Source organism: Ustilago hordei (assembly GCF_900519145.1).
Source record: "Ustilago hordei strain Uho2 genome assembly, contig: UHO2_contig_04, whole genome shotgun sequence".
NCBI lineage: Eukaryota > Fungi > Basidiomycota > Ustilaginomycetes > Ustilaginales > Ustilaginaceae > Ustilago > Ustilago hordei.
Genome location: NW_024545261.1, coordinates 1,632,987 through 1,657,176, shown reverse-complemented (window position 1 = coordinate 1,657,176; position 24,190 = coordinate 1,632,987). Strand labels below are relative to the sequence as shown.

At 49.3% G+C, this 24,190-nt stretch overlaps 6 protein-coding genes across 6 annotated transcripts; 5 read left to right on the top strand and 1 right to left on the bottom strand.

Moving 5' to 3' along the window:
- Nucleotides 1-323: 323 nt before the first annotated feature.
- UHO2_02868 (uncharacterized protein) lies at nt 324-994 on the top strand (the record flags this gene model as incomplete). The annotated part of the gene is made up of 3 exons (XM_041555656.1): nt 324-503; nt 616-680; nt 709-994. 3 exons carry the CDS (start codon nt 324-326, stop codon nt 992-994), a joined length of 531 nt encoding a protein of 176 aa, XP_041411590.1.
- Nucleotides 995-7,025: 6,031 nt separating this feature from the next.
- Nucleotides 7,026-7,562, top strand: UHO2_02867 (uncharacterized protein; the record flags this gene model as incomplete). Its single annotated transcript, XM_041555655.1, has 1 exon — nt 7,026-7,562. One exon carries the CDS (start codon nt 7,026-7,028, stop codon nt 7,560-7,562), a length of 537 nt encoding a protein of 178 aa, XP_041411589.1.
- A 4,449-nt stretch (nt 7,563-12,011) lies between these two features.
- Nucleotides 12,012-12,608, top strand: UHO2_02866 (uncharacterized protein; the record flags this gene model as incomplete). The annotated part of the gene is made up of 1 exon (XM_041555654.1): nt 12,012-12,608. One exon carries the CDS (start codon nt 12,012-12,014, stop codon nt 12,606-12,608), a length of 597 nt encoding a protein of 198 aa, XP_041411588.1.
- A 2,749-nt stretch (nt 12,609-15,357) lies between these two features.
- UHO2_02865 (uncharacterized protein) lies at nt 15,358-16,342 on the bottom strand (the record flags this gene model as incomplete). The annotated part of the gene is made up of 3 exons (XM_041555653.1): nt 15,358-16,024; nt 16,107-16,138; nt 16,211-16,342. The coding sequence occupies 3 exons, from the start codon at nt 16,340-16,342 to the stop codon at nt 15,358-15,360; spliced, it is 831 nt and encodes a 276-aa protein (XP_041411587.1).
- A 441-nt stretch (nt 16,343-16,783) lies between these two features.
- On the top strand, nt 16,784-17,740 carry UHO2_02864 (uncharacterized protein; the record flags this gene model as incomplete). Its single annotated transcript, XM_041555652.1, has 1 exon — nt 16,784-17,740. One exon carries the CDS (start codon nt 16,784-16,786, stop codon nt 17,738-17,740), a length of 957 nt encoding a protein of 318 aa, XP_041411586.1.
- Nucleotides 17,741-18,581: 841 nt separating this feature from the next.
- UHO2_02863 (uncharacterized protein) lies at nt 18,582-22,994 on the top strand (the record flags this gene model as incomplete). The annotated part of the gene is made up of 1 exon (XM_041555651.1): nt 18,582-22,994. One exon carries the CDS (start codon nt 18,582-18,584, stop codon nt 22,992-22,994), a length of 4,413 nt encoding a protein of 1,470 aa, XP_041411585.1.
- Nucleotides 22,995-24,190: the final 1,196 nt, after the last annotated feature.

Below are 24,190 nucleotides of genomic sequence, written 5' to 3'. Positions count from 1 at the left end.
GCAAGTGTCCAAGAGCAAGCATAAAGTGTCGAGTTGCAAAATCCGAAATCCGAAATCCGATTTCCGAAATCCGAAATCCGATTTCCGATTTCCGATATCCGGAATCTGCACCGCTCTCACACGCACACGCCAACATCAAATAATAATAATAATCCCAGCTTGACTCGCACGGCCGCACAAGTGAGGATCAGTCGGACCATACAGAAACAATGTTAGATTGCTGGTCAGCAAGGTGGCTCGCTGGCTCAAAGGTTCCCAGCCTGCTGGCCGAGTGTTGAGCCACCTACACAGCAGAGAGTGGTCTTGACTGGGATGGGGCCAACATGACTGGCTCAGGAAGAACCGACATTGTGCCAAGAGATGCTGCGGGGGATGAGTGGGCCATCCTGGACACTGTAGAGGGCAGCGAAGGAGAGGTCATGTCAGTGGGGGTCAAGAGTCAGAGTACAGAATTGGTCGGGCAATCGTCAGGTGACAGACCAAATGGGGGGAAATGTCATAGGGTCTGCGCAGAAGACCCGAAATGAGACATGGGGTGTCTTGTGCACACAAAATGCGAAATCAACCAAATCATGGGTTTCCAGTTGATTTCACTGAAAACAACCACATTGCAAGTTTCCAATTGATTTTGCTGAAATCAATCAGAATACATCCATCTGGTTGATTTCACCAAACACACTGTAAGAAGATCCCTACAATGTGTAACAGGTCTAATGTACACAAGGAAGGGACAGGTGAGTTGGAAGAGAAGGTCTCCATTGTTGAGGGGGAGGATAAGACAGCCAGAAGGGTTTCACATGCAAGGAACAGGACAGAGCTCAGCAAAGAAGGGGACCAAGCTCAGAAGCACACAGTTGGTTACCACACAGGGGGACGTGCTCACAATCACATGGAGCTAGCCACAAGGGAGACCACAGGGGTGGGGAGCAGGACAATAAGGTCGATCACACAGGGGATTCACAAGATAGGGGTCAGAAGAATGGTCACAGGTTAGGAAGAAAGAGGGCTGTGTCAAGGAGACTGGCATATTGGCCATGAGGAGGAGGAGCAGTGTTGAAGAGGTTGACACGCATCTCCAGGAGAAGGGGAGCAGTGACGAAGAGGTAGGAAACAATCCTCAGGGGGAGCAGGAGCAGTGTCACAAGCAACACTGTACAAACATATAAATACTCTCACTTCATCATAGCAAACAAGTGGATACTCATCCACTTGTCATAGGACCTGTGCAGAAGATCGGGTCTGCGCAGGAAGATCCACAATGAAGGTGAAGTGTGCCTAAAAACACACAAACATGCAAGATCAACCATAATGCAAGTTCCCAGTTGATTTCAGGGAAACCAACAGCATCAAGGTTTTCTGGTTGGTTTCATTGAAATCAAGCAGAATACACTCATCAGATTGATTTCACCAAACATGCTGCAAGAAGCCCCCATTGGTACAGAATGGATCAACAGAATACAAGGAAGCAATGGGAGGCTTGGTAGAGAAGGCCCCATTGTTGAAGGCAGAGAGAAGATGCCAGGAAAGGTGTCACATGCAGAGAGAGGGCCCAAGTTCAGCCAAGAAGAGGACTGAGCTCAGGAGCATGCAGTAGGTTACCACACAGGGGGGATGTGCTCTTGATTGCATAGGGCCAGTCACAAGGTAGATAGAGTGGACAGGGGTAGGACAATAAGGATGGTCACATGGTCAGGGAGGGCCACCAAATAGGGGCCAAGAGAACAGCCATGGATTGAGAGGAGAGGGAGACAGACCAAGGGGACTGACATGGGAACCATGAGGAGGATGGGCAGTGTTGAGGAGGTCAACACACAGCTCAAGAGAGAGGGGGAGACAGGAGGAGGACAGGAACACTCTCCAAGAGGAGCAGGAGTGGTGCCATGGACAACACCCTCTGAACACATAAATACTACCACTTCACCATAGCATATGAGTGGATCCTCATCCACTCTACTCTTTATCTTACTACTCTTTACTTGACTCATATCATTGCAATAGCATAGCTTTGCAACAACATCTCAAACATGTGTGTTGTATCACCATTGGGTGTCAACTGTAGGCAGTGTTCCTCAACACCTGCAGTCCAGTTCAGCACTGTAGGTGGTGCTGCTCAACATCTGTGGTCCAGTCAGTTACTGTAGGCAGTGCCAACACACTTGTGGTCCAGTACCTCCTGTCATCTGTAGGCAATAAGTCTTATTGTGGTCCAGATGACACAAGAGCATCAAACAGCAGCACTACAAACACTCATGTTGTATTAGGAGAGTTGTGTCTGTTATCACTCTCACCTCAATGTGTTATGGATGTGCTGCATAGCCTCTGAATGGGGTGTTCAAGGCAGTCAGCCGAAACCTACCAGAACTCATCTGTCTGGTTACTCTCACCTGAAACATAATGAATAAGGCTTACTCAGTTGATCTCACCGAAATCAACCGGAAGCAACCAATTTGGTTTCAGGCGCGCGACCGCTTACAACCATCAAGCAAGCAACAGCACTACAAACACTTGTGCTGTAATGGAAGGCTGTATCTTGATCCTGCAAGGGGGGCGCCGATCTCACGGGTCTCATCACGAGACAGACATCGACACCATGGATGGGTGGCAAAGACATCTGGGTCTGCCACCAATGAAGCAGGGGACCTGCCTGGGAATGAACCCAAGTGGGTAGATGGGGGAATGAGGAGGGGTGCGAACTGTGCTCAGGTGAGGTAGGAATGGCCCCTGACATTGATGAAACGATGCGAGGGCTGCCCATCCATGGGCAGCAAGAGACACAGTGCTGATGAGCAGCATTGCAGGATGGATAGGAGAGACAGAGAAGAGGAGGAGCAGTGTTGGAAGAGGCATGTCAGAGTGAAGGCAGTGTCATAGATGACATTGCAAGGATGGTATATAACCTCCCTCCTCATTGTAGCTGTTGAGTGGATCCCCATCCACTCTACACCATACAGAACTAGTTATCACTTCAGCATAAGTATACATTAGTTTCAGTCAGCAAAGTTGCAATCACAAGTAGATTGCTTCCATTGTAGCACATGTGTTGTATCACCACTCACTGACATCTGAAGGCAGTTCTTAGTGACCAGCAGTCCAGATAATGATAGAACTGAAGGCAGTCATCCACTGTGGTCTGGGGATCACCTCAAGCACTCTGTCATGGGCCTGGATGCTCAAGAAGCAGGAGGGTCACTGGTTCATATGGACGGAGCACAGGTATCGAAGACCTAGTTGATACCAGTAGAGAGCATGGTCGTAGTGCAGTCTCCATGGAGACCATGGACTCCTATGGATTCACATGCAAAGGAGCACTGAGCCCATATGCGAGGAGGACCAGGCACAGCCACGAGGAGGACCAAGCTCAAAGAGCAGGCGCAGCCACGAGGAGGACCAAGCTCAGATGGTTACCACTCAGGGGCTCGAGAGACAGGAAGTCGACACAGGTCATGAGGAGGAGGAGCAGTGTCGAAGGAGTCGACACAGGTCATGAGGAGGAGGAGCAGTGTCGAAGGAGTCGACACCACTCAAGAGGCACAGGGGTGCCAAGCAGGAGAGGCCCCTGAGCAGTACTCGATGAAGAAGGTACTCTCTGGAGAGAGAGCAGGAGCAGCATCGCTGGCAATGCTGTGAAGAGGTATATAACCATGCTTTCTCATCATCATAGGTCGAGTGGATCCCCATCCACTCTACTCACCATACAACTAGTCAATACTTTAGAAACACAAGTACTCATTAGTTACAGTCAGCATAGCAGCAATCTATCAAGGTTGCTCCTCATCGTAGTGTGTGTGTTGTATCACCACTACCTGACGTCCGAAGGCGCCCATAGCAGGTTAGCGGTCCGGATATAGATAGAACCGAAGGCAGTAGTCCACTGCGGTCCGGGGATCACTTCAAAGCATCAAGTCAACACACTGGACACTCGTGTTGACGCCACCAACCTTATCACCAACACCATCAACCTCATTATCATTGACATCACCAATCTTATCATCAACACCATCAACCTCATTATCATTGACATCACCAATCTTATCATCAACACCATCAACCTCATTATCATCGACATCACCAATCTCATCACCAACACCATCAACCTCATCATCATCAACACCCACACCAGACCTTGGTGTCATCATAACACTGATATTGATCGTGCCGAGCTACCCCTGAACGGAGTGTCCACAGAGGTCAGCCGAAACCTACGATAGTATATACAACAAACGCCACCTGCTGTCACTGCACAACTTGATAGTCACCGAGTATCTCGAGACAATAGCTGTCGCACAGTTTGATAGTCACCGAGTATCTCGACAGACCGACCTGGGTTTCAGGCGCGAGACCCCTGACACACTCAGTCAACACACTGGACACTTGTGTCAGTGCTACCAATCCTATCACTCACACCAGACCTTGGTGTCAATATAAGTTCATACACATTATTGATTGTGCCAAGCTACCTCTGGATGGAGTGTCTACAGCAGTCAGTCGAAACCTGCAATAGCAAAACAACTATTACATCTTTGGGCAAGAAAAGTCATAGAGGCTTCTCTATGACATACCTTGATAGAAATTGTAATACACCACACATTACCACATATCTCAACAGGATTTGTAATAGATGCATTTCTATTACAGATATCAGGTTTTGGGCGCATGACCTCTGACAGCATACAAGAAACCCTCCCGCCGCTCCGATTTCCACCAACGACTCTCTTGCACCCATGATGCCCTAAAAGAAGCCCCCAAGCTCACAACCAAAAACTGGTACACCTGGAACCCCTGCTTCAGAGGCATCCTGTCCAACTGGCCTGTGGCAATGAAGCACCTCAACAGCACCATGACCATTGAACACAAGAAATACAACTGCACCCTGGATGGCAAACTCTGCACTATCCTTCAAAGTAGTGCCCTACTCACCAGAAATGACAATGTCAATTACCTTTCCATATGACCCACCAACTTGGAACCCTGGAAACTACATGACCTTTACCACAGGCTCATGACAGACCTCACAAAGATGGAAAAGATTGCCAAGTCAACCCTGCTCAATGAAGTCAGGAGAATCTGTATGTTCCAAGCAAACATCCAGAAGCTCATTGTTGATATCAACAAACATTGGGCCAAAGCCAAGTCTATGGGTCATGCCCTTCCCAAGATCCTCAAAGTCAAGACACTTATTGATCAGGCCAGGTATATCACCTCATATCATCATTGCATCACCATGCTCGAGGACACTGGAATGGCATCAAATTACAAAGTGCTTTGTGCTGCACTCTTCAAATGACAGGACAGCATGACTGCCCAAATGGACCACAGGACTGGCAACCTCAAGTCTGCTCAGGCAAATCTGGCTGACAGAGAAGTAAAGAATGAGGAGGCTTAGCAATGGGGTAAACCTGGACCTGATGGTGACCAATGTTGCTATCATTGCAATGCAGAGAACCACATCTCCAGGTACTGCCCAAGAAAGACCCAAGGAGACATGACTGCCATGGCCCCTGCCTCAACCCAGATGACTGCATAGGATATGTGGTGTACCATTGCTTCCACCCACCATGTCTCCCTGGATCAACAACCAAATAACTGGATTGTAGACTCCAGGGCAAAGATCATGTCATGAATGATAAATCAAATCTTAGTTCATCCCTCCCCTGCACTGGCTTTGTGAAAACTGCTAGTGGAACAAAGATTCACATTGTGGCTGTGGGTCAGGCCATGCTCAAAGTGAATGGCCATAAAGTACTACTAGACAATATACTTTATGTCCCAGACTCTAATGTGTGTCAGCGGTCGCGCGCCTGAAACCTGAGAACAGTAGTAGTATCAGTACTATCACCGATTCTGTCGAATTATGTGACAGCGCTAATGGTATTTCGATTCTTAGTGAAATATGTGACAGAGCCTTCTCTGTCACCTTTCTTGCTAGAATCTGTAGTTGTATTATCGTTGTGACAGATTTTGACTAACCGCTGTGGACACTCCATCCAGAGGTAGCTTGGCACGATCAGACTACGATATGACTCTAAATGAGCTTGATGTTGACACCAATGGTCTGGTGTGAGTATGGGTTGATGATGCTGACATGAGTGTCCAGTGTGTCAGCTAATGCTTGAAGTGATCCCCGGGCCGCAGTGGACATCTGCCTTCAGTTCTATTGTTATCTGGACTGCTGGTTGCTACAAACCACCTTCGGACACCAGGAAATGGTGATACAACACATGCACTTTGTTGAGGAGCAATCTGTTGATTACTTCTATGCTGACTGTGTACTAATGATACTTATTGCTTGAAGTAATACTAGTACAGTTGATGAGTGTAGAGTGGATGAGCCTCCACTTGACCATTTGTGACGAGGAGGTAGGACTATATACCTCTTCACAGCGTCACCAGTGACACTGCCCCTGCTCCCTCTCTCCAGAGGGTACCCTCCTCGTCAAGTACTGCACAGGGAACTCCAAGGAGGCACCTTCTCTGTTTCAAGCCTTGTCCCTCCTGTCTTTCCTGAGCTGTGTTGACTTCATCGACACTGCTCCTCCTCTTCATGTCCCTTTCGCTGGTGTCCCATACACAGATCTCCTTCCTTTGACTGGCGACGGTTCTCTTCTACTCCTGTCCTGTGGGCCCCTGAGTGGTAACTGACCGCATGTTGCTGAGCTCGGTCCCTCTCACATGTGAATCATCATACAGACATCCTTACTACTGATCCCCACAGAATCTGCCACACGATCTTGCTTGCTGCAGGTTCTGGTGGGATTCGTGATATCGACGATGCTCGTGCCAATTTCGCTGTGATCTGCCATAGAGCTGATTCTACTACTGATCTCGGTGAACTTTGTCACAGCTCCTCCAATCTACCCGATTCCATGATTCCTGTGCTACCTTCATATGGATTTCGGTCTTTCCTCGTTCTGCGCACCTAGGCCCATGACAATGTGAACCTGATCTCAGTAAAGGCATTAACAAACAATGGTGCATGTGTGACATTCAACTCCAAATATGTAACTATAGAGCTGTCAGCCAACAAAATGGTTGTCAGCAAACTCAACCCTCAGGCAAGGCACTATGAAATCCCACAATCTTGGCATGAGGCCCTAGTGATTGGCCCCAATGATGGGTTGTTGGATTTGCCTGAGTGTTTTGACAATGATGCAAAAGCAAGCAAACATGAATTCACCCCAGATTTCATGCACAAACAATGTGGCCACCCAGGCCAAAACAAAACAAGACTCATTGAGAAGATCTACAAAGTTAAAATCATGGATGGTGAAAGCCAGGACTGTGTGGTTGGCAAGTCAACCAAAGCCCAGATGGGATGCAGGAGTGGTACACATGCTAAAGACCCTCTAGAATTGATACACATTGATCTGGCTATGCACTGGTCAATGAAGACTGAGGTCACATGCTTGCTAGTTGCAATTGACAACACCTCTAGTTTTACATACATGAAACCACTCCAGATGAAATCAGATGCACTGCAAGCCTTGAAAGAGTGGATTCAATATGCTGAGGTACAGATGGGCCATAAGCTCAAAACCCTTCGCTCAGACAATGGGGGTGAATGAGTCTTGGCAGCAGCTATCAGTTGGCAGAACAATGCTGGTTTCTGGTGGCAAAAGACATCACCATACACCAGTGAACAAAATGGTAAGGCTGAGTGCATGATCAGAACAATCAGGGAGATGATGATCACCATGATGCACACACATCACCTGTCACAGACATTCTGGCCTTTTGCTGCTGAGGCTGCCACATGCATGAAAAACCTTCTGCCAAATGTCAAAAACTGGGTCCCATACCATGTTTTCTACAGGAAGGATCCCTGCAAACCATTCAACATGCTCTGGACCTTCAGTTGCCTCACATGGGTCAACATTCCCAGGGCAAAGTGCAAGAAGCTGGATGAACCAGCCAACCCAGCAATCTTTGTCAGATATGATGAGGAACACAAGGGATGGAAGTTTCTATTTCCAAACATAACCTGCCAGTCTTTTGGTCCAACTCAGCATGTTTCCTGCAAAACAGGTCATGGAATGACTGCATGGACATGACCCAGATCCAAGACATGGATGCCCTGCACTATAGCCCTGGGGATGACACTGCAGACCTTAGCTATGATGATGTCAACACACATGACAAAGAACTCCAACAACCCTTGGATGACATCTACTGCCCAACACTGGAGCAAGATACATTTTCCAGGGGAGAAACACCACCCCCTGAACCGGCAGATATCACCTGTAAGCGGTCGCACGCCTGAAACCAGATTGGGTGTTTCCAATTGATTTTGGTGAGATCAATTGAGTAAGAACTACTTGGTATGTTTTGATTGAAAATAACCAGACAGCTTTGTTCTGGTAGGTTTTGGCTGACTGCCTTGAACACTCCATTAAGAGGTTGCTTGGCACATCCATTACTTCCTGGGGAGAGTGTGTACACTCTCTTATACAGAATGAGTGTTTGTAGTACTGTTGCTTATGCTCTTGTTGTCACCTGGACTGCAATATGCCTATCGCCTACAGAAGATGGGAGTTATTGGACTGCAGGTGTTAGACACTGCCTACAATAACTGACTGGACTGCAGGTGTTGAGCAACACTGCCTACAGTGATGGACTGGACTGCAGGTGTTTGAGAGGAACACCACCTACAGTGCTGATGTCTGATGGTGATGCTACACACACATTCAAGATGTCATTGCAGAAGCTTCTTGCTATTGCAATGGTATGTAACTAAGTAAGGGTAAATAAGGTAAAGAGTAGAGTGGATGAAGATCCACTCATATGCTATGGTGAAGTAGTAGTATTTATGTGTTCGGAGGGTGTCATCCACGGCACCGTGTCACAGGGTCAGCAGATCAGCATATGAAGTGTGTGCCAAATTGATCTGCAGCAATCATTGGGAATTGACAATCTAATCAGGTTGGTAGCACATATGACTTGTGAGATCAACCAAACTCTGGGATCCTGGTTAATCTCACAAGGATCAATCAGAATCAGCCTGATCAGCATGTCTCAGCAAGTTGGCCATCATGAGCAAGCATCAGGAGATTCAGGAAGGAGGATACTGGCATTAGAAGGAGAAGCATACATGAGATAACCACATGCAGGAGTGGGGACCGAGTTCAGCATCATGTGGATGGTTACCACTCAAGGGGTACATGCATACAGCCACATTGGACTGAGCACAGGGGCAACCACATGGTCAAGGGGGCTTGGCAACAGGACTTGACAGGTGGTTAAGGGATTCACAAGATAAGCTTGAGAAGGTAGTTGCCAGTGAAGAGAGAAGGAGCTGTGTCAAGCAGACTGGGGATTGTCTATGAGGAGGAGGAGCTGTGTCAAAGGGGTCAACACACATCACCAGGCAAAGAAGAGCATGGAGGCAAAGGGGCAGTATTGCACAAACCAATATGCTGTGTGAGCAGTAGAGGTGCAGCATCAAAGGGATTGACACCAGCAGGAGAGACAGTGTCAAGAGGAGGCGAAGGCCTCTCAGGAGGAGTAGGAGGGGTGTTGCAGGTGACACCAAGTGAATGCATAAATACTCTCATTCTACCATAGCATACAAGTGGATCCTCATCCACTCTACTCTATACTTTACATACTCTTTACTTGACTCATAGTTACATATCATTGCACTAGCAGAGCTTTGCAATGACACCTCAAATGTGTGTGTTGTATCACCATTAGGCATCAACTGTAGGCAGTGTTCCTCAACACCTGCGGTCCAGTTCCTTACTGTAGGTGGTGTTCCTCAACACCTGCAGTCCAGTCCCTTACTGTAGGCAGTGTTTGCTTGACATCTGCAGTCCAGTCAGTTATTGAAGGTGGTGTCCAACACCTGCAGTCCAGTAACTCCCATCCTCTGTAGGCAATAAGCATATTGCAGTCCAGATGATGTTAGAGAGCATTAGCACAGTACTATGAACACTCATACTGTAAAGGAGAGTGTATTACTCTCCCTCCAGAGAATAATGGATGTGCTGTGCAACCTCTGAACAGAGTGTTCAAGGTGGTCAGCTGAGACCTACCAATATGAAGCCATCTGGTTACATTTAGTAGAAACATACTGAGTAGATCTTACTCAATTGATCCCACCAATACCAATTGGAAACACCCAACCTGGTTTCAGGCACGCAACCGCTTACACACCGCTCCTGCTCCTCTTGGAGGAGTGTCCTCGTCCTCCTCCTTCTCCTCGTGTGCCATTCCCCTCGACGTTGCCCATCCTCCTCATGGTACCAATGTTGGTCCTTTCAGCCCATCCCCCTCTCCTCCAAATCTGTGGCCATTCCTTTGGCCCCTATCTGATGGCTCTCCTTGACCTTGTGACCATCTGTATTGTTCCACTCCTGTCCATGCAGTCTACCTTGTGACTGGGTTATGCAATCAAGAGCACATCCCCCCTGTGGTAACCTGCTGCTTGCTCTTGAGCTCGGTCCTTCTCTTGGCTGAGCTTGGACCTTCTCCTCTCATGTGAAACCTTTCCCACTGTCCTGACCTCCCCCTTGACAAAGGAGATCTTCCCTACCAAATCTCCCATTGTCTCCTTGTAGTCCAGTGGCTCATTCTGTGCTGGTGGCTGCTTCTTGTGGTGTGATTGGTGAAATCAACTGGATAGTCATATTCTGATTGATTTCAGCAGAATCAACCAGACAGATGCGACACAGTCATTGTCAGGTGAGAACAACAGGAAACCCATGATCTGGCTGGTTTCCCAATTTTGTGCACAAAAGGCTCCTCATATCTCATTTCAGATCTTCCTGCGCAGCCTCTATGACATCACCCTCGACCACCCGGACGATGTGACGGACATGGAACCTGGTTCGACCTCATTGACCATGCCCTCAAACCAGGTGTCCAAAGGTTCAGTGGAAAATGGATACTGATCTGAAATGCCACCAGCCTCACCACTCCCAATCAGAGACCTTGCATGCCATGCTCAAGACTCTGCTTTCTCCAAGTACTCATCAATACAAAATGCACAATACTACCACAACAAGTTTGCTGCAATGTGCAAGATGTACCCATGGCTACATCTGACAACACTTGCCAAACTGCTCTGCATTTACCCAAGAATGTTCCTGCCCACAGCCAAGATGCACCAGTTCCAGGAGAAGCTCTGATGCCATGGCAAACTAGCAAACATTGGACCCATTCCAGAATACAATGCAAATGTATATACACTCTCAGTCATGAATCTAAAGCCATCAGTGAAAGAAGCATTGACTGGACCCAATCAGATCCATTGGTGTGAGGTGATCAAGGCAGAAATGGATGGTCTTGAGAGTATGCATATCTGGGAGACTGTGGACCAGCCCAAAGACACAAACCTCATGGACTCCAAACTCGTCCTACAGGTCAAGACTGACACAAGCAATGTTCCATATAAGTTCAAGGCTAGATTCTGTGCATGTGGTTTCTCTCAGAGGGAGGGGATTGATTTCGACAAAATCTTCACCCCAGTGGTGCCCAGGGATGCAATCAGGACCATTCTCACAATCGCAGCAAAGTTCAACTGGGAAATAGATTCTGTGGATGTTACACAAGCCTACCTCAACACTGACCTACATCATGACATTTATTTGAAGCCACCAGAGGGTGCAGAAGTCCTGGTGGGGAAGGTGTACAAGCTTGTCAAAAGTCTATATGGCCTGAAGCAATCCAGTTGAGAGTGGAACAAGGTGCTTGATGCACATCTACATCAGCTGGGTTTCTTTCCTCTCCTCAACATTCCCTGTGTCTATCTAAAGGGTATGGGTGCATCACAAGTGATCATCACAGTATATGTGGATGACATGCTCATTGTATCCCCACAACAAAACCAGATCAACAAGACAAAAAAGGCAATCATTGACAAATGGAAGATCACCAATAACAGACCCACCACCAAGTTCCTCAAGATCAAGATCATGTGGGATTGAGAGAGGAGGACAATTGACCTGGATCAGCATGCTTATATCAGGGAAATTGTAAGGGAGTGGATCCAGCTGCATGAGAAGACATGGATACTGATGGTCCACACCCTGACAAAGGCACCCAACAATGAGGAGACCAATGACAAACTGAAGGCCAGGTACCCAGTCCTGGTGGGAAAACTTTTATGGATCTCAAACACCATCCAGCCAGACATCACATATGCAGTCAACACCCTGGCCCACCACATGTCCAAACCCACCAAAAGGGCCATGCAAGTGGCTCTGCAGGTGGTGAAATACCTGAATCAAACACAAGATGAGGTTCTGAGACTTGGCAGCAAAAATGAAGACAAGCCACCCATCACTGCCTACATGGACTCAAACTGGGCCTCCAACCCAAATACAAACAGGAGGAGCACATCAGGCTCAATTGTAAAGGTTTTTGGCAGTATGGTGACCTGGAGTTCCCACATCCAGAAATGTGTCTTGGACTTGGCTGTCAAAGTGGAGTATGTGGCAGGATTGGCAGCTACATGTGAGGTCCTCTTCCATTGGCATCTGCTACAAGGGCTTGGTTTCAGAGACCACATGCCAATTGTCTTCATGGACAACACCAGATGCATCCAAGTTGCAAAGGACCAGGTGCTACATTCAAGACTCAAGCACATCAACACCAAGTATCATCTCATCTGAAACCATGTCCTGGAGGGTGATATTGTCATGCAATACATTAAAACCAACTACAATGATGTGGACTACCTAACAAAACTGGTGTCCCAACACCTCCTAATGTGCACCCAGAAACATCTTGGTATGATGGACCTCAACCCCCTTGATTGTTCAGTTTGCAAGGGGGGCAGTGAAATCACATGACCATGTGTTCATGCTCTAACATGACCACAAACTTCACTTGGTGTTGCCACTTGTCAACTCCCACCAATGCTTGAATTTCCCCACCAACACTCCTATCCCACTTGACAATGGCACACCCTCATATGTGTCACTTTCCCCTATACATGCACACATCAACCAACAGCAGGGGCATATATACTTCTGTTATTGCTTTGTACTTAGCTTCCTTTCGAATGCTAATGATTTTGCTGCTCGCTTGACTGCCCTGATTGTAGTTTCCTCAACAAGACTGACATCGCCCGATAAGCGTCGATAAGAGACAAATCTTTCTAGATCGGTTTGCAAATCTAACAGATTGAGCTTCACATGGATCGAACGGTGATTTTCTCCCGCCTAGGCCCTGTGGGAGAGGGGACATAGGATGGGCATCTGGTTACTTTTCCACTCTCCTTTGATCTATTTTTCATACTCAATGCTTGACAAGAGGGGGTATCAAAGTTTTTGCAATTTTAAAAACACGGGTTTTTTCGAGAGCGCATTTTTGGAGGGAATTTGAACCCCCCCCCCCCCAAGGAAAAGTGGGTTTCCAAAAACATGATGAAATCATATGGCCAATAAAATACATAACCTAACAGTGGTCATGTTACTTGTCACTCTCATCGCTATTACCCATTGCTTGCTTATATCTTGCTTTCCTCTTCACACAATGCACTCAATGTAATGTTTCATATGGTGGTGAGAAGAATTGTATTGAACAGAAGAAGAGAGAGTGCCTGTCAGATTGAGAATGGTTGTGTCAAGACTTGCTCCTGTCTCCAAGCTGATGTGCTTTGAGTCATGGCAATGTAGTCCACAGTAGTCCTCTCATGACATTGAGACAATGCAGTAGTGTCTTCCTCATTGTGCCCAGTGGATCTGAACAGCACCTGGAACAAACCCTCTCAAAGATCATGTGCAGCAGAACTTCGAAGTCTTGACACTGCATACTGTGACATTCCTTGTGTTGCAGTGGCAAGATCCAGTTCATATTCCTGCTGATTTGTGCATCTTGTCCTCCTGAGCTCTTGTGCATCACTGGCATCAAGTTGGAGGCTTTGAACAACCTCACTCACCTCATCCTCAGAGAAAGAGGGCAACAGCAGGTCAGCAATATCAGCAGGATGGTCATATTGACTTGCAAAGGTGTGGGCAACAATGCAGGCTTGGATCATCTCAGCAGCAGTGATGTGGTCCTTGAAATGGTAGATGTTACCACGATAGCCTGTAAGGCACTGGAAGCAGTTCTTCAGGTATGCAATGGCATGTTTGACTTGTACTTGGACTCAAGAGAGCATGTAGTTGAAGTGTCAAAGGTCTCAACTCTTGTCAGCAGCAATGTGAGAGAATGGTCCAACTGTGAAGGCAGAATGGCCATATCCACCATCAACCCAGATGAACTCACCTTTGTCAAGGTACAGGTGAGGCTTCTTCAGGATATTGCTGCCTGAGGCCCAAACCTTCGAATCCTGAACACTGCCAGGCTGTCCAACAACTGATTTGACAATCTGCAGTGAGTGTGGCAGGATCACCAGTGCTACATTGATGCTGTGGAAGCCTTTGTAGCAGAAGTGCTCTTGACTGAGCACTCCTGGCTTCCAGGCAAGAGGGATGTGTGTGCCATCCACCACAAGCCAGCCCTTACCCCACTCTTCAACCCCAGTTGTATTGCACACCCAGGCAGAAGCATGTTGTCTCTCTTCCTCTGAAGCAAACTGCATGACCTCATTGTTTAGCTTGAGGAGGCCAGCAACTGTGCGATTGGTGTATCCAACAATGCTCCCAACACTGCAACCACATTGCAAAGCAGTGTCACATTCACCACCTCCATTTCCAGAATGGCTGAGTCTGTACAGAGCCACTGAAAGAATCTCTTGCACTTTGTTGAGAGACATCACACCTGAGCTGCTGTAGTTCCACCGGAAAGCCTCTGTTTGCTGGAGTCAGATGGCAAGATTGTTGAATGCTTCAGGCAACATATGAACAAGTCCAGGATACATCCTATGATTGCTTGATTTGTACCTGTTGAGAAGGTGGATAAGCTTATCGGCATGGCCAAGAGGAGTGCAACATGTGATTGTGTACCTTTGCTTGCATATGAAAGTGTACAAGCAGACAAGGTGTCATGAGAGTGGAATTGGGTTGCCATCATCGTCCAAGTTGTTGATGTCAGTGCTGCAGGAGTGCTGCACTCTGTTGGTGTTTTGGATGACCTCTGCAGGTATAGAGAGCTCGAGAGTGTGGACAATGTCATTGAGAATTACTTGCTTGTCACTGTAGTGCACCATGGCTGGAAGGAGGAAGGGAGTTGGAGAGGGAGCATGGAGAGGGGGGATGGAGAGGGGGGATGGCAGCAAGAGTGATGCCAAAAGGTTGCAGAGTGGAGTGGTGGTAGTAATGGAAGAGGTGTGAGAGTGAAAATTTTTGTTTAAATGCTTTTGAGCTCATTATGTGACTGTGCTGCACATCATTTTTATTCACCTCATACTTGCACTCTACAGAAAAACACTCAGAAATGACTTTGCATTGAGACTGGATGATAGTACATGTAATGCTACAAGACAGGAAGATTGAATGAAGAGTCCATGTTGTTGTTGTTGCTGGTGTTCTGACAAGCATCCTGTTCGACACTGGCCTGAGAAGCAAGGAGGTGCACCATCTCCATCACCATTTCACGATTACATGCACGAACACATTCATTGCACTCTTTCTCCTCCCTCTCATGATGCAGGTGCATCTCCTTGCACTTGGTATGCTCAGCCTCCAGTATTTTCTCGCATCTGGTGCATTCCTGTTCAAGCTGCAGGCAGATCTGAAGGGTATCAATGGAAGAATGATAGAAAGCTTCAGCAAGTGTGTTGTGCTTGTGATCAAGGGCACCTTGCTTGCACTTGATGCTGGGAGAGAGCTGGGCTGAAGATTGAGAAGAGGTGGAATCAGAGACATCCAAACCACCAGCAGTGGAGGAAGGTGGTTGAGCCTGCAAAGGTGGAGGTGAAGGTGTGTTAAAGATGTCATCATCACCAGCGCCAGCAAAGGATGCACCAGAAGTGGATGCAACAGCAGCCAGGGGGTTGGTGGGTTTGATCAAGTTGAGAATAGGAGGCAAACCACAGCCATGAGTGCTGTGATCATACAGCTCACTGCCACAAATATCCATGAGTATGTCAGCTGAGCCATTCAAAGGCATGTCAGGCTCATCATTGCTGGTGAAGTTGAGACTGGGGAGTTGTGATAAGTGCTGTGGGATCAGCATTGAATCAGCCATTCATCATCTCATGCATCCTTTCAAACCAAGCATACTTTGTTGACAGGGCAATGTGGGATATGTAGGACTGTTTAAAATTGAAAGTATGAATCAGCATCCAAGCATACTATTGCAAGCAATGAAGATCACCAAAACTTACTGGGTTGGATGCATCCGGGTTTTTAAAAACGCAAAAACTTTGATACCCCCTAAGGACTGTGTTGTACCCGATCTCTGGACAGATCGGCTTCACCAGATCTCCGATTAGGCTTATGTCAGCTTTGATCATCATATTGGATCGCTTCCTTCGGCAACTTATGGCTCTGCTACATAGCATTCGCGAGATAGTAAAGACGATGGTGACAAGGTGGCAAGGTGGGAAAGGAGAAAGGAGCAATCAATGGCGATTGAGCTAGGGTTGCGATGCCTTGGAAGCCTGAGTTCTTCTCCCACGCTCACTTGCCTTTCTCTTGAGCGAACAAAGGGATGCTATCAAACTCGAGACATCTTTCTCACGCATTACATCCAACACAAAGGGAACATGGTTACTTGCCACCCTATTCCCATGCAAGCTTCTCGAAAAGCCCTTTGATACTGGTCGGGTACTTGCAATCCGAGGGACGCAAAAAGCGTAAGTGCATCGGTCGCTGTAGGCTGGAAAGAGTACTTATACCCCGACTAAGCTTACTTTCTATCTTGCCACCTCTCTTTATCGTCATCATCCGTCGTCACCATGTCAGCCTCTTCGTCGGTAGATTCGAGTCCTCGCTCAACCGTGTTCGACGACAAGATGTCCAGTAGTGGTGCTTCCAGCATCGACGAGAACCACGCAGGCTCCTCTCCCTCCTCTGGCTCCTCGTCGCTTGCTACTCGAACCAACAAAGATGGCAAGACCGCCTCACCAAAGCACCAAAGCTGGCTAAGCTGGATCGTCGACAAATACACAATCCAATACTCGATCCCACCAGCATACGCTCCCGCAGCACTCCAAATCTGCATCACCACTTTCCCGCTCGGCATACTCTTCGGTCTCGTCCTGCCCCGAATCCTAAGCTTGCTCCTCTCCACGCTAACCAACCCATGTTCACCCGCTCACAGCGCCTCTCAACCGTTCTACACACATGCTCAACTATCCCTCTACCTCGCATCCTGGGTCGTTTTCCATATACTCGAATTCACCGTCACTGCCTCGTACAACCCAACCCGTCTCTTTTCCGATTCTTTCCTCCTTAACAACGGTATACACTATCACATCGCCCATACCTTGGCCCTTTTGGAATTCTGCCTGACAGCATATTTCTACCCTTCAACAAAAACTCCTTCTATCTTGACCTATCTCGGTCTCGTGCTGGTGATAGCAGGACAGATTTTGAGAAGTATGGCAATGATCCATGCGCACAACAACTTCTCTCACGTCTTGGCGGATAAAAAGAGGCAAGATCACGAGCTGGTGACGAGTGGCGTATATGCCTGGACAAGACATCCAAGCTATGTCGGCTTTACTTATTGGGCACTGGGTACACAGGTTATGTTGGGGAACAAAGTGGCGTTGGTAGGGTTTGTGGGTGCACTCTGGTTGTTTTTCAGTAGGAGGATTAGGGCCGAGGAGAGATGGTTGATGGAGTTTTTTGGGGACGAGTATAAGGAGTATAGGCAGACAGTTGGCACTGGCTTGCCTTTCATTAGGTGATGGTGCACGATTCGCAATGAACGCTCTCACCGATCACTCACGACCCTGTACCTGTTGCATCGTGCAGGTTGTAATCGACACTTGCGATTCCACAGGATCTGGTGTTTTGTGCAAGTCGTCTGGCATCAAGGATGCCACCATACGCCTTGAAACTACTCTCGAAGACTTTCAGCAGAACCAATTGCTCCCCTAACCCTTTTCTTTTCTCACTTTGTGCTGAACTTCAGGCTTCACATGGCGAGCAGATAGCGATGATATGTGAGAACCAAGTCTAGTATATATATATATATATGTTCCAGCGTTGTGTGCGTACGTGTATGATGCCGAGATGTTGCTGGACAACTATGTCGGCTATCTGTTAATCGGCTATCTGTTAATCGGCTATCTGTTAATCGGCATCCCGATGCCAGTCGCGATATTCGATCCGGATATCAGAAAGAGCAAAGTGTTAGATCGGAGAAAAAGTCACATTCTTCGACATTTGCCAAATGTTGGTTTCATTCGACTTAACACAAGAAAACGCCGTTGCACAGAATCATATCTCACACACACACTCGCACACACATCTTTGCAGGTTGCTTCACCACCATCATCATCTCGCTTGCACCATCTTCCATTACCACTATCCCGAGTCGGTTGCATCCCCCTCCCGCTGATATACGATAGGGCACTGCCACATGATCAATCTGGCACAACATGGCGCTATACCACCGCCTTTGATGCTCTCATCGAACGCTGACTGAGCCACTCGACCATCGCCGCTGCAGCACTTTGTCTGCCTTTCCATCTCGCATAGACTCGGAACAGCTTCGGCACTCTCCGCATCTACACGATAGCAGCCATGGATTCCAGTCGCCGTTGCCCATCCCTCTCGTTCCGATCAGCGTGGTTGGCGTCGCTCGTCGTCTGCCTCACCCACCTCGCCTTAATCTCCGCACAGACCGCCACAGAGTTGGTCACCTTCACCACTGGCTCAGCATCTCTCAACACACCATCAAAAACTGCAGCACCCTCTGAAATCGCCACCGCCGCCACCACACGAACTGCCCCCGCAGTTACCAGCACCACCATCCCAGAACTCCAGCTCGATGGTCCTCAAGTCCCTTTCCTCCTCCAAAAGCCCATCCCTGCTGAAGCAAATCATCCCTCTCGCAGAGTCTCATCGCGTATGAAAGATGTTTACTTCACAGGCTGTCCCGCTGATCAGGTCAACTACGTTGATGCCGATCTGCGTCTCAACATTTCTGCCGTCTATACCCAGTTCGATACCGATCTCGGCAGCACCAACCATCTTTCCAGCCACCATCCGTATCACGCGGGCGTGCTTCGTATCGTCGCTGTCGGAGCCACCAACTCGCAAGGCAGGACCGTCAATACCAATGTCGCGCCTCAACTGCTCAGTACGCTCTCGGTGGAAACGCAGTTCTTGACCTTCAGCGTCTTCCGCAATGACTCGTATCTTTGCGATAGTCTCTATCCCCTCGCTCCGGATCCGAATGGAGCTGTTATAAACGGCGTTGTCATTCAACCAGCAGGCTGCTTGTATGGTCCTGGTCAGGTTTCCTTGGGTGTTGGCATTCCTCTCAATCACACCTACACGCTTGGCACGCTCTGGACTCGTATTCGCCTCAGCGACACTTCCAGCCCACCTCTGGACATCGCTTGTATCCAAGTTCACGCCAGTCCCTACCTTGAGGACAAGTGGTACTGGCGTTTAATCTTCTGGTTCCCTGTAGCTTTGACCATCGGCTACTTTGTCCTCCTTGCACTTGGCCGGATCTTCTGCGCTCTCACCTCGCGTGCTCGGGCGTTCAAGCACAAGGCTAGGGAAGGCAGCCAGCCAAACGTCATCAAAGATACCATCGCACCAACACTCGTCTCCTCTATCACAGGTCAGAAGTTGGCGCTCAGTGCAGCTCTTCTCCGTTTCGCAACACCAGGATGCTGGGATATCATCATGCACACTCAGTTCGTAGCTGCCATCTCGATGATTGCAGTCCGATGGCCCCAATTCTCCTACGCATTCTTCAAGCAGGCCGCTTGGTCGACACTCACAGGCAACCTCACCATCATTCGCCCCGCCATGCTGGATAGCCAATTTGATCTGCTCACCACCAACGCCACACTGCCTTCGGGAGATATCAGCACTCAGTTCTCCAACACTTCTTCCCCGCTCTACATGAATGAGCGAGTCCCCAATCGCTTCATCAATCTAGGTGGTGCACGGGCTGGTATGGATGCATATGCGCACGTCGTGGGGTTGCCAACTCGCGATCTCTTCGGCACTTGTCTTTCGATCTGGTTCTTTATTGTTGCAGCCATCGTTGCTCTCTCCTTGCTCGCCTGGATCGTCGATTCCATTCACGACACTCTGCTGCGCTTGCGAAAGCGACGTGAAGATGGCTACAACCTCGATGCTGCTGATGCAACAGTTGCTGTCCCAGAGTCAAAAGAGATGGTCGAAGCAGACAGCGAACAAGCAAGATCCTCGCTCAGTCCTCGTGGCGGTTACCGCTTCCTTGGTACCAGCGCTCGACGCCTTGTTGGATCCAACAACAACTCCTTTCATCTCCGCATGCTCCACGGCAACATTTTGAGAGCAATCTTCCTCTTCCATCTTCCTATCACCATCTTCACCAGTCACCAGATGGCCAATGCCGACATCTTTTCCGCCACATCAGTCGCACTCGCCGCGCTGGCGTTTGCATTCCTCTCCATTCTGGCTCCAGTCTATGCGCTCTTCTGTATTAGCCGTGCAGCCACTGCTAAGCTCTACGACTCGATCGGCACGCTTTCCGCTTTTGGTCCGATCTACAACACTTACAGTCCCGGATCGCAGCTCTTCTGTGCTGTCGACTTGGCACGAACCTTTGTGCTCGGCCTCGTGATTGGTGCAGGTCAGGCAAGCGGTAGTGCACAGGCAATCATCCTGCTGATATTCGAGATCATGTTTGCGCTTGCTTGCAGTCTCTGGTTGCCTTGGGGTGAGGGTGCTATGATGGGTCCGGTTAGCTTTGTTGCTAGCGTTCTGCGTATCATTACGGCGGTGCTCATCTTGCTGCTCAGTCCATTGGTCGACTTTGGACGGGAGCCAGTGGCATGGTTGACCTATGTGATCTTGCTTATTCAGGCGATCCTGTATGTCAGCGCGGCGCTGATCTTGGTTTTCAAGGTGCTTGAAGGTCTTGTACGTCTGATCGGCCGTGCTTCGTTGGATGAGCGTGCTTCGCCCCGCACTTCTGGTTTGGGTGGTGCGCTTCGGAAGATCAAGCAGAAGAAGCAAACGCTGCAGCTCAACAAGAATAAGGGAAAGCGTCTCTCGCAGACTCAGCAGCCGCTCAATCGACCGGCTTCGTCAAACACACAGAGGTTGATGCTTGCAAGTGTGGGCAAAGAGAGCTCTACTGGTGAAAACACACCTGCTGTCCCTTCGTCGCCACGCAAGCTCAGCACGTCGTTGCCGTCGACTGCGATGTCGATGAACCGTATGCCCATGCATTCTCGTCAAGCTTCGTATGCTTCCTATCTGGATAGCCAGTTCCAAGGTCGCAGATCGCCGGCGGATATGCTGGACAATGGCAACAGCCCCTACTCGACTTACTTGCGAGGTGATCCGCATGATGAAGGATACATTATGGCTGCCTTGCCTCCTTCAGTTGTAGCAAACAGTCGACCTGTCTCACCACCACCGCCACATCTGCATGAGTGGAACGGCAGACAATCTCCACCTCCACCCCAACCAAGCCAATCTGGATTCGTTCGCATGGGTGGAGGAAAAGCTACAGATGCCGCACCCTATCAAGCCTTGCGTACGGGTCAACCGCTCACTCGACCCCTCAGCAGCGGCAGTATGGAGCGCATGCCCCCTTCCCAACAGTACCAAGCACTACCACCACAACATCGCCAACGACCTCAATCACAAAATGGAAACGTAGACTCGTACTATGAGCAGCAACGTCGATTGTCCATGCCCGCTCAGAAGCCGGATGAGGGTGTAGGTCTATCGAGCACCGAAGCTGCTGCACGCAACGCTACAGTTGGACGCTACTCTCAAGGAGCCCAACTGCGCGCGAGCCAATCCATCGCTGGAATGATGCCAGTCGACAAAGAGGGTCAGCCCATACAACAAACTTGCCCGAAGTCAAAGGGCAAGTTCTGGAAACGAGACAACGGTATTCGTAGCGACAGCGACAGTGACGATGATGACTATGCCGATGATGGTATCGGTGCCTACCGTTCGCGTGGACGCTGGAGAGGATGGAACAAGATGAATGCCGCGATGAGCAGTCTTGCTGCTCGACTGGGTGGGAAAGGTGGAGACACAGCTGAGCAAGGGAACACGAGTCTTGAGCCTCCTGCTTCGGAAGCGGATGTTTCTGGCACAAGACAAGGTGGTGGTGGATTTGAGGTTGTGAGACCTCAGAGACCAAGGAAGAGCTCAGTGGCGGCGGAGAGAGTGTTGGATTCCACTGCGTTGGCTGCTGCGAATGCTGGTGTGAGGCAGCAACAGCAAGGTGTGCAGCCATCGCCGACTCCTACTGCAGTTGCACCGATGGGGGCAGGAGAGGCTAGTCGAAGTGGCAGCAGAGCAGGGATCGTATCATCTGCTGCCGATGCTTACTCGATGCCGAACTACGAATCTCACTCTCACCCTTCGGCTATCGACGATTTCGATGCATCCTCTGGAACGTTGCCTCCAGGAGCAGCACAACAAGCTCTCCTCCTCCCCTCCTCCTACCGCACCTCCTCCTCCCGCCCGGCATCCACCATCCTCGCCCAAACCACCTCCTCCAAGCCTAAGCTGGATGAAGAAATGTTCTGGGTCTCCACCACCTCCTCCTCCACCTCCTCTCCTTCGCTCCCTCGCCCGCTTTCACAGCAAGTGTCACACTCACGACCAGCTTCAACCTCGTCCTCACGTATGATGGCAACAGTCCCCTCAGGTAGCGAGGCAAGAGATTCACGACAACATGTCAGCACTTGTCCGTCCCGGGGTAAGATTGCCGAACCGATGCAGGCGGAAGTGATGAATGCAGAAGAGATCTCGGATGGTAGTGCTGGTGGTACTCCTGCTGCTGTTGGAGGGCCGATGCTGGGATTGGATAGTAACGGAGGAGGAGTTGGAAGAGGAGGGGGAAGCATTTTTGGTGGCAACGGACGACTGATTGAGGATGCGATTGATTTCGATCGTCCGCAGTACCAGACAGAGGAGAAGCGGGTTGTATGGGATGCTGCTCAGGCTTACAATTCCTAACTTTCCCCCCGAATCCGCCACTTGGCTTCTTGACGGAAGGAACCAACAGCCAACAGCCAACAGCCAACAGCCAACAGCCATCTTGTCCACCCTCCCTTGGGACACTTTTTTTATATTTTTTATATATCCGTTTCATCGACCGTTTCATCGAGCGAGTGTTTCGTTGAGCATCGCATGTTCATCAATGGACAATTACTGCCGTCTTGGAAGAAAGAGCTTTCGCAGTCTAGCATGATGCCGAAGAACGAGGTTTCCATCTGCCGAGGTGTGAAAGAGAGGGTGGCGATGGGCCGAGCCAAGCGGAACGAAGCGGATTTGACAGCAAGCCTTGGCAAGGTCATATACCGGCGCGCGGGTAGGCCAAACGCCGGTCGCCATTTCTATTATTATTTCCCCTTCCAGCAGAAACCTCTTATCGAGAGAGCTTTCAGCCGGAGGCGGCGACATGGCTCTTTGACCCTTTTCAGCGTCTCGTTGATGGCGACCTGGGGCAAGATGTAGCCCTCCCACCCCTCGCAGCCGAGCGAGAGAACAAGAGTGAGGCGATGGGAGGCGCCGGTCATGGAGCAAGGAAAAGGACAGTATCGCCTCGCTTTGTGACACTTTCTCACATGCTCCTCTCCCTCCCCCTCCCTCCCCCTCCCTTCCCTTCCCTCTTCGCAGTCGAACACTTCCCCCCCTCCCCCCCCCTTCCCCCCCATCCTCCGTTGATCTCCCTAACCCTAACAACATCGCATCCTACCTCCATAATCCCTTGTCTTCACGACCGCATCATCTTCCCTGGAACTCCACCCCCCTTGTGACCGTCCAATCGGCCCCTTCACCCTCTTCATCTCCGCATAGGCTTTGGGTTGTTGACGGCACACACTTCATTTCTACTCGGACGACTGTCGATTTCACCCACCTTACTCCACCGGAAGGCAAACCCTTGTTCCTCTCGGCGTTGCGACCGTGCATAGCAATCTCTCTCGCTTTTTTTTTTTTAACCATCATTCACGCGAAAGCCGACGTTGCCAGCATCCATCAGTTGTCCGTAATCCAACTTCCCACAACAGCTTCCATCTCGTCCAGACCCACCGAGTAGCGCCCCGACTTGTCTTCCTAAACCTTGGCCCGATCGGCTAATTCTGAGCCTTTCGTCAATATCACCCTTATCGAGCTCGCTCCTTCACTGCCGCTCGGTGTCTTTGTCGCCG